At 42.3% G+C, this 10,404-nt stretch overlaps 1 protein-coding gene across 3 annotated transcripts in view; it reads left to right on the top strand.

Annotated features, from left to right (window-relative positions):
- Nucleotides 1-9,486, top strand: part of zc3h3 (zinc finger CCCH-type containing 3) — a 233,612-nt gene extending 224,126 nt beyond the window's left edge. For all 3 annotated transcript variants that reach the window (XM_060919964.1, XM_060919963.1, XM_060919962.1), the window contains exon 12: nucleotides 8,883-9,486. In XM_060919964.1, coding sequence (XP_060775947.1) covers nucleotides 8,883-8,926 — 44 coding nt within the window. In that variant the 3' untranslated portion in view covers nucleotides 8,927-9,486. The remainder of the gene's footprint in view (nucleotides 1-8,882) is intronic.
- Nucleotides 9,487-10,404: the final 918 nt, after the last annotated feature.

Here is a 10,404-nt window from a genome sequence, read left to right as displayed (position 1 = left end):
ACATATCTCACAATGACCAAATTTCAGAAGGAACTAAATTTCACCGATTTTATGAAATCGAACGGCCGTCCAGCTTTAAAGTCCCTACAAAGCTCGCAATATGTTAGAAAAGTGTATTGTGATGTAATTTATCACAGTATCAAATTGTCATATCAACCAGACCATAATAGGAGTGCTCCAGGAAGCAGGTAATAAATTAGAAGTGATTAGAGAAGCTTCTAAGTAAAGTTTAATACTAAAAGAGGAGCAGTAATATCTTTAGAAGTGTGCGGAGATGCGGTGTAACGCTTATACGAGGGTTAAGTTTTGAAGATGGACTATAGATGGGTAGAGTGAGCTACAATACTCAGAATGGGGCGGTAGTATTTTGGGGTGGTGCATGGGGACTAGAGCTTATTAAAGGGTAATAATATTTAAAGATCGGGTGGAGAGGGTGTGTAATACTTCGGGAAGAGGGTAATAATACTGAGGTTTGAGCACAGGCACAGCTGAGCACAGTGTTGACAGTCTGACTGATTGAAAATGGGAGCAGGGGGGTATGTGTTCGCTCTCTCTCTCTCTCTCTCTCTCTCTCTCTCTCTCTCGCACACACACACACACACAGCCTGTGCAGTCAGTTGTACTTTTCCAGTACTTTTGCCGACAATACTTGTGACAGAAAATGAAGTCTTATGTTTGCGTCAGCTCTGTGTCTGTAAACCAGGCCTTTCCCCTTTTTATTTCTTTGTTTAATACATTTAAATGAATGTTACTTTTACAAGTATTAATCGTCATGAATTCAAATTTACCCGGTCTTAGATTTTAGATCATATACACTCCCTGGCCACTTTAATAGGAACACCTGTACCCTTTCTCAATCACGCAATTGTTCTGTTATTCAATCAGCCACTCATGTAGCAGTAACGTAATGCATGTTATTCTATCCACATTGACTGGATATGATCAACCGCACGCTCTGATTGGCTACTCTACTCCTAGGATATCAGCTCATATACCGTGAGTAGAGAAAAACAAAATGGCGGCGCGTGTTGCCAAACCAGCTGAGGACGAAATGAAAACTCTACTCGAAAACAAAAACCCCAAAAATACAAAAACCCAACAAAATATGGAATAAAAGTATTTGATGGGAAGAACATATCTTTTTTTTTTCCCAAGAATTATTACTATAGCATTTTTCACAAATTTCGCCGGTTTGTTTACATTCGAAGTGGAAATGATTTTGTCAGACGTTTTGTGTGAAGATTTTATTTATCGAATTTGCAAAAATTAAAAACAAGAATGCTCCGTTTCTCAAATTTCAGTGAAATGTGGATAGAATAAAACAGTTATTCCGCTCAATCTCGTCATACATGGCTTATAGCCGACACGGTGCTATGCGCCTCGTCGGCTGTCGGCTCGTGTACGGCTCGATTTCATAGAATAACTGTTTAAATATATTCCAGATACAGGTCAAGGGGAAAATGTTGGTGCCAGATGGACTGGTTTGAGTATTTCAGAACCTGCTGATCTCCTGGGATTTTAACACACAAAACTCTCTTGAGTTTACACCGAATGGTTTTGGGTGGGTCATCCAGTGAGCATCAGTTCAGTTCTATGAACAGAAATGCCTTGTTGACGAGATAGGTCAGCAGAGAATGGCCAGACATCAAGGTGGGGTTTACATTAGACCGTATCAGCGGATCATCAGATTAACGTTTTTAAAACGATTAGTGTGCACACAGCAACGCCAATACACGATTCGCGTGCACACAGCAACGCCAATACACGGATACGCTCGGCTCCGCAGGCATCCTGCGCTCCAAATCACTCCGCCCTGAACAGCGAGTGCCCTCTGGAGGGTGCGCACTCCGGCCCTGCGCAGCTCACAGAGGGCGCGAGTGGAGCGCACGAGCAGTGATTCGGGACTGAGCCGCTGTGCGTGTGATCTCAGTGCATGTCGGGCATGCGCGTCACTTACCACTTGCAAGTGGAAGGATGGCAAGCCTAAAGACAATCATAACTACACAATGGGCAGTATTTGCATCAGTATTTGCAGTATTTTCATACTTTTATACTCTTTAATGAAAGGTGATACAAGGCGGAAGTCCGCGCCGTTTTTCAGCAGTCGCGTCACATGACCAACGCCAGCGAATCAGGAAGGTGGATGTCACAGTGACGTTGTCCAATGACGACGCCAGCTAGAGCTCAGCACAGCGTATCCGTGTATTCTGAATGTTTACACAGCACCGGACCAGACACGATTTGGATTGAATACGTGGACCCTGGCGGATTCCCGTTTCCCAGCGTTTCCAGGCGTTTTAATGTAAACGGACAGTGCATCCGCGAAGAAAACGAGACAGATACGGTCTAATGTAAACTTGGCCCAAGCTGATAAGAAGATGATGGTAACTTAAATAGCCACTCTTTCCAATCGCGGTGAGCACAAAAGCATCTCAGAATGTCCAGTATGTTAAAGCTGATGGGTTACAACAGCAAAAGACTACATCAGGTTCCACTTCTGATAGGAATCCGAGGCTACAGTGGGCACAGCAGGGCTCGGCATTAACTTTTTTAACTGTCCAGTCGGACAAGCAGCGAGATTTTTCATTTGTCCTGACCAAAACATCTCAGCGAGCCTGTAATCCTGTGGACACCGTCACTTCACCAGTGTATGACGCCATCACAGTTGCATCATGTTCAGCAACACGCGCCGCCATTTTGTTTTTTTCTACTCACGGTATATGAGCTGATAGAAAGTAGTAGAGTAGCCAATCAGAGCGCGTGATTGCTCATATCCAGTGAATGTGGATAGACTAAAATTAGACATTATGACGTGATTATTTTTACACATGCACCTGCTATAGACCCTTTTCACTCACATGACCTTCGTAAACGCGACCGCCATTTTGGACATGAAGAAATAACGGTTTATGGCACAGACCCTTTCGGTTCTCGCTCATCTAGCTGCTACAATGACTGCTTAGACTGCAACAATAATACCTAACACACATTTAAGTATCCGTCGTAAAGACGTGAAACTCGTCGAGTGACGAGTGAGTTCATTGATAAGCTAACACAATCTAAAAGTAGACATACCATCACACTGCCCTGGCGCTGTGTACAGTTTACCTTCTATGATTTGTGCACTCGCTATTTGCCATTACTTTCTCCAACCCAGTGTTCGAACTATGCCGATATTTTCGGGGGGGTCCCTTTTTTTCCCTTGGGGGTGGGGGGGTGGGGGGGGGGTGCTTGCGCTTGTCTCAGAGCGCGGATCTCCAAACATATGAGAAGCCTATCTACGCACATATCACGCGGACTCCACACCTCCACACACGCATCGCGTCTGAAGTCATAACTCATCAGGGGAAATCGTGTCCGCATTGGCATGTTCAAAAAACAACCTCGCGTCAACAATGATACCACACGCAAGAAAAAAAAAAAAAACAGTCAGGCTACTCAACACATCTGATCCACAGCAGCACCAAAGCATCACTGGAAATCATGTCAACAACCAATCTTCCATTTCAACACGCGTCAACAAACAAATGGCACCACAAACATGAACGAATCGGTCAGGCTACCGATTCCAAACCCACAGCAGACGAATAATTAAATGCATCTTACCTTAAAGCAGAATCGACCACAAAGGAAGCGTGTTGGCACTGTTGGCACACTTCCTTTCTACTAGTTTGTGTCCCCAACCTGGCAGCAGCAGTCGTTGTCATATCGGTTTATTTTATCTTTGATGTAAACACAACACTTCGGATATGCAAATGCTTCCCGTTACACACGATTGCTATGTCAATAAACATCATTTTGCCAATATTTTAGAGACCATCCATCTTCTCCGTCGGTCAGCATCTGTCGGGATCCGATAAAATGATAAATCTTGCCTTGTGTGTTGATGGTTACTACATCCAGGTGCACAACAATATAATGGCATGATGGAAGTCTTGCTGAAAGTAAAAACTTTCTTTGATGGCTATATTCCTTTCGATGCTTCGCCGTCGTTCCTCGTTGTTGGCTGTGGTAGACTACTGGTAGTTCATGTCCAAAATGGCGGCCGCGTTTGTCGTGACGTCACGTGGGAAGGGTCTATACTCGGCTTTCCCGGAATTTCGTAAACAATAACACGGCCAGATCACTGAGGGGATTGAGCTAGTTTTGTTGGATCTTTATGACTATATTATAATAATTACTATAAAAATGGTGATTTTCAACAAATATTCAACTAGTCCAGTCGGACAGGCAGATGTGGATTTGATTTATCCGGAACAAACATTTGGTTGTCCCGGACAGTCGGACTACCGTTAATGTTGCACAGGTTCACTAAAACTGAATGGATGGAGATTGGGGGGGGGGGGACGACACAGATCATGGATGACCATGAAGAATGGAGGAAGCTAGTCAACGATGTTCGATGCTTGCTTGAAATGGTGGGATTGGGAAATTTATTTATTTATTTATAAGGATTCAGCTTTTAAGTTTTGATTTAATGCATTGCTGCCACATGAGTGACAGATTGGATAATTGCATGAATGAGCAGGTGTACACATGTAAGTGTCAGGAGAGGGCTTTTTTTTTTTTTCCTTGATTGAATACCTTTAGAAAGCATTTTTAATATTATCGCGCGCACACACGCTGGATAATACTGGGTCACTCGTATACGAGGTAGGGTCTGTGACGCAAATGTGTGCTAAATTGAGGCATGCGTCACTTACTTCTTGTTGAGTCGAAACATTTAAAGTCAGCTTCTCTCACAGGTCATTCCATACCTCCATTGCATAGCTCCATATGAAATATAAACGCACAGTTTTACTGATGCTTTCATTTTTGATGTGTGGCCAGTGCAGATCAGGATATGCAGTAAACTATATAGCAGGTGTCACTGAAAGTCTTAAAGGAACAGTCCACCGTACTTCCATAATGAAATATGCTCTTATCTGAATTGAGACGAGCTGCTCCGTACCTCTCCGAGCTTTGCGCGACCTCCCAGTCAGTCAGACGCAGTCAGACGCGCTGTCACTCCTGTTAGCAATGTAGCTAGGCTCAGCATGGCCAATGGTATTTTTTGGGGCTGTAGTTAGATGCGACCAAACTCTTCCGCGTTTTTCCTGTTTACATAGGTTTATATGACCAGTGACATGAAACAAGTTCAGTTAAAAAAAATTGAAACGTAGCGATTTTCTATGCTATGGAAAGTCCGCACTATAATGACAGGCGTACTAACACCTTCTGCGCGCTTCGGCAGCGCATTGATACGGAGCTCAGATATCAATGCGCTGCCGAAGCACGCAGAAGGTGTTAGTACGCCTGTCATTATAGTGCGGACTTTCCATAGCATAGAAAATCGCCACGTTTCAATTTGTGTAACTGAACTTGTTTCATATCACTGGTCATATAAACCTATGTAAACAGGAAAAACGCGGAAGAGTTTGGTCGCATCTAACTACAGCCCCAAAAAATACCATTGGCCATACTGAGCCTAGCTACATTGCTAACAGGAGTGACAGCGCGTCTGACTGCGTCTGACTGACTGGGAGGTCGCGCAAAGCTCGGAGAGGTACGGAGCAGCTCGTCTCAATTCAGATAAGAGCATATTTCATTATGGAAGTACGGTGGACTGTTCCTTTAAAAAGTTTTATTTTACATTTCATTTGCATGCAGATTTGTTCGCATGTCAAGTTATGACAATGTTGGACCCAAGAAACCAGTAACTCGGTATGTTACATGTTCGTCTCCATGTATCTTCATTGCTTCATGGAAAGCTGCTGCTGTTTCTCCTGTAACTGTACTGAGAAGAGGAGAGTGGCACCAGGGTTTATTTCCGTCGATGTATGTAAGCTTATATGTAGTAGGTTTGCCATATCTCTCTCTCTCTCTCACACACACACACACACACACACACACACACACACACACACAGGGCAACTCAGGGCTGTACTGATTTATGTGTTCATGTTCAACTGGAAAAAGTAACATAATGATATTTGATGTCTGGTCAGAATCGAGTGGCCCTGATTGCACCAGCGGCCTCGTTGCCCTCACGGATTCCTTTCCAATCAACAGCCACTTTAACATTCTGCTATCTGGATAGTTGTGGAGAAGCAACTAAGTGACTGATGAAATAGCCTGTCACAACTCACACACATGAACACACCATATGAGAGAGAGAGAGCAGTTAAGTGATATTAATGAGGACCCACTTCACCTCTTGTGCTTCATAGTGTCAAATGCATTTTGTAGTTATAAAGTGGCTAGAGATAATGAGATGAGATCTTTCAGTTTATTTTACTGTATTTTCATGATTTGATGCAGTTTCTTTTACAGATTTATAGATCATTTATTAATAACGGGTTTTATGATTTTTTTAAATATATATATTTAATCGTTATATAGATTGAATGTTAAGATTTTGAGAAAACATTTTAAAAAGTGCTTCAAAAATAAGTATGAAATGTGTATTTTTTTAAAAAAATATAGACATATCAGACGCTCGCTCGCTCGCTCGCTCGCTGGCCATGCTGTGAAAATTCTGCATGCAGACGCTCATCTAAGTTTCCAAACCCGTCATTGCTTAACTCTTGAATATTTTCTGTCATGAATACTCATCTCATCTCATTATCTCTAGCCGCTTTATCCTGTTCTACAGGGTCGCAGGCAAGCTGGAGCCTATCCCAGCTGACTACGGGCGAAAGGCGGGGTACACCCTGGACAAGTCGCCAGGTCATCACAGGGCTGACACATAGACAACCATTCACACTCACATTCACACCTACGCTCAATTTAGAGTCACCAGTTAACCTAACCTGCATGTCTTTGGACTGTGGGGGAAACCGGAGCACCCGGAGGAAACCCACGCGGACACGGGGAGAACATGCAAACTCCGCACAGAAAGGCCCTTGCCGGCCACGGGGCTCGAACCCGGACCTTCTTGCTGTGAGGCGACAGCGCTAACCACTACACCACCGTGCCGCCCTGAATACTCATTAAAAAGCTTATAATCTCTACTTTCCAAAGAAATGTATCTAGTTAAGATCTGTTGAGTACTTTGGGAGTAACGGCAGGTTGAAGTCGGTCCAACAGAGTAAAAACTCTGCTGGTGTGGCGTCAGGAAACTGACGGTGCTTTTTGAGTCACAGGAAAGCGGTCAGGCTCTCTCTCTCGCTCTCTCGCTCTCTCTCCTGATCAGTTTCCGACTGGATTACTTGTGAATATCAATCAGATAACTTTTATAAGGATGTTCTATAGCTCTCACTGTTTCTGATGAAGGATTCAGCAAAATTTTCCGTCTGCTAGTTTTGATGTTATGATTCACGGGACACTTTGAAGTGAGTTTTCATAGCTTTACCTACTTATTTTTTCAAATCAAACTGATTCATGTAAATACATAACTATTTTAGAATATAACTGGAGTTGTTTTGATGAAAAATATTGAGATGTTAGTGGTCAGAATGATACTAAAAAAAACGGAAGTCAGAAACGTGAGTGTCAATTTCAGTTCAGTTAAATGGAATTGTTTATTGGATGTGGATCACACGGCTTTTTCGAGGTTCACCTTGAAATCTGTGAATATTATCATTTATATTCTTGAATATAAACACCAGTAGGCCCTATTTTTGAGAAATACAAAGGCCTACAGAGCACAAAGAGGGTATTAGAAATAATCTTTTATTACTTTTTTTATTGAGTTTACTGATTTAACCTTTTTTTTTTTACCTGATTAGCATAATTAATACTAATTAGATGCTAATTTGCATAATTTGTTTTTAGTAATTTTTCAAACTTTGTATTCAGTATGCAACCATCTATGTGCTGCCAATTTCCATGTAAGTATCTTGAAAAATAGAAAAGTTATTTTAAAAAAAAATTTGATCTCACAGGTTACTGAGGCGGCGGCACGGTTGTGTAGTGGTTAGCGCTGTCGCCTCACAGCAAGAAGGTCCTGGGTTCGAGCCCCGTGGCCGGTGAGGGCCTTTCTGTGCGGAGTTTGCATGTTCTCCCCGTGTCCGCGTGGGTTTCCTCCGGGTGCTCCGGTTTCCCCCACAGTCCAAAGACATGCAGGTTAGGTTAACTGGTGACTCTAAATTGACCGTAGGTGTGAATGGTTGTCTGTGTCTATGTGTCAGCCCTGTGATGACCTGGCGACTTGTCCAGGGTGTACCCCGCCTTTCGCCCGTAGTCAGCTGGGATAGGCTCCAGCTTGCCTGCGACCCTGTAGAACAGGACAAAGCGGCTAGAGATGATGAGATGAGATGAGGTTACTGAGGCCCATTTTGGACCATGTGATCCTCAGACAGAATATCACGGCAGTTTTCTAAAAATTAAGCCGTTTTTTCAATCTTTGATTTGTAATAATCAAGAACGTATTTTAATTCTGTAAAAAGTCTGTTCTGCATTCAGTTCTGAATTCACTGAGACCAGTTTCAAGCAATTTGGATTGAATTTGAATTTTCATCTGATACGCCTATTAAACATGCGTTTAGATGTTGCTTACTGTCGTCTTTTTGCCTCGTTCTTTTCTCGTTCTCCCCCTTTATTACTTTGTTTGTGTCTGTGTATGTTTTCTGATTCTTTATTTCTCCTTCTCTTGTCCTCCCGTCTCTCTCCTCTCTCACTCTCTCTCACATACACATACACACACCGTGCATCTTTACAAACGCTGGTGCTTTCACGTCCCATTTGTTCTTGCTATCAGTGTTTCATTCCTCACTCATGTTCAGGTTCTGAGCAGCAGCGCCACGTTTAACCCAAGTCTAATATAAGGTTCTGCATCACAGCCAAAATGAACCCGGAGGAGAATAACAGCGACACAGTTACACACTCGGGAGGAATACAGTAGAGAGTTAATATCCTCTGACTGTGTTTGTACTTTTTTTTTTCTGCTTTCTGTGCTGTAGGTAAGAAGCTGCACATCAAACCTCGCTTCCTGAGCCAAAAGTGAAGCTGGAAACCCTCTGCAGTTCCTTCAACACATGATGATCGCTAAGCAGGCGGAGTGCTCTGGCTCAACTGGGGCAAGTTTGACTTGTGACTGCCAGAAAATATCCAGAAAATTTCTTCTAAATGATTAATAACTGTACATGTTACAGCAATCACATTGCTGATTCTTAGCAGTATAGGAAGTACGCTCGAACTGATACTGCAGGTAAGTGATCAATGTCCAACTGTTTGACTCGTAACATGTTTGAATCCAGATCGTTTCATCACCAAGCTTATTTTTGTCTTTTTATCAAATTTTTTTTTTGATTCAGTATTTAAAGCACTGCAGGTGCCTTTTTTAAGGTCCTGCATCTCAGGGACCTTTTTTTTTTTTTTGTGTGTGTGTGTGTGTGTGTGTGTGTGTGTGTGTGTGTGTGTGTGTCACTTTTAAACCATTATAACATCTCAGTTGTTTGTATTTGAGAAAAAAATGTATTTTATTGCATAGTATTTAAGTTTGTGGTTTTATTTCTACTTTAAAACAGAAACTTAAACATTTCCAAATAAAGATGTTGATCCTCATTGACTTTTTGGGTTTTTTTTTTTTTAAAGTCTTTTTGTTGTTTAAGTTCAGTGAAAGCAAAATGAAACTAGATAGAGACTGTGACTAAAGTCACAGTAATTTGCACTAGCTGTTACAAACCGGGACATCTGGGCACCGTACCCTACAGATCCGGAACAGTAATACGAGAGAATAATGCATAGTGAGGAAAAGTTGCGCCGTGCTGCCCTGAACAAAATAAAATAAAAAATAAATAAAATAAAAAAGATTATGAAAATTGACAGTTAATAAGTAATTGGGGGAACTTATAAGTAATAAGTTCATGGATCATTCCGGATCAGTGATCCAGATCAGCACCAAAAGTCACAGCAGTGTAATTCAGAGGTATTCTTGATGTGAAATTTGGTGGTGATTGGTTGAAAACTGAGGGAGAAATAACATCCTAAAAAAAAAAGCTAGGATAATAATAATAATAATAAAGTAGAAAGATCCTGAGTGAGAGTTACAGTTTGCACTAGCGCTGCTAGCACAAATTAAAGCAGAAAAGACTGAAGTATAGAGTGAGTGTAAATATTTCTCTCGTCATGTAATTAGTGTGTTGTGATGGACAGGTAGGGAGGGACTGGATGATGTCTGGTGTAATCCTTTGCTCTCTGTCAAAGCTCCTGATATTCAGACTATTAATACTGTGTTTAACTACAAGCTCACGCTCGATGATCTATGAGCACCGGTCGCTGTGAGAAAGCTGGTTAACCGCACAGGCAGCGACAGGGGGCATTAATACACGCGGCAAGGGCCTCGCTTCAGAGCGTGACACACTCGCTTGCCCTGACAGGCCTGTCGCCGTGTTAACGAGATAAAGGCTGTCTGCCTGATGTACTGTACACACACACACACACACTCCCAAGCTGACAGAGGAATAGTGTGAAAGAGAATGC

This window comes from Neoarius graeffei, chromosome 4 (assembly GCF_027579695.1).
Source record: "Neoarius graeffei isolate fNeoGra1 chromosome 4, fNeoGra1.pri, whole genome shotgun sequence".
Taxonomy (NCBI): domain Eukaryota; kingdom Metazoa; phylum Chordata; class Actinopteri; order Siluriformes; family Ariidae; genus Neoarius; species Neoarius graeffei.
This window is presented reverse-complemented; position numbering and strand designations above follow the sequence as displayed.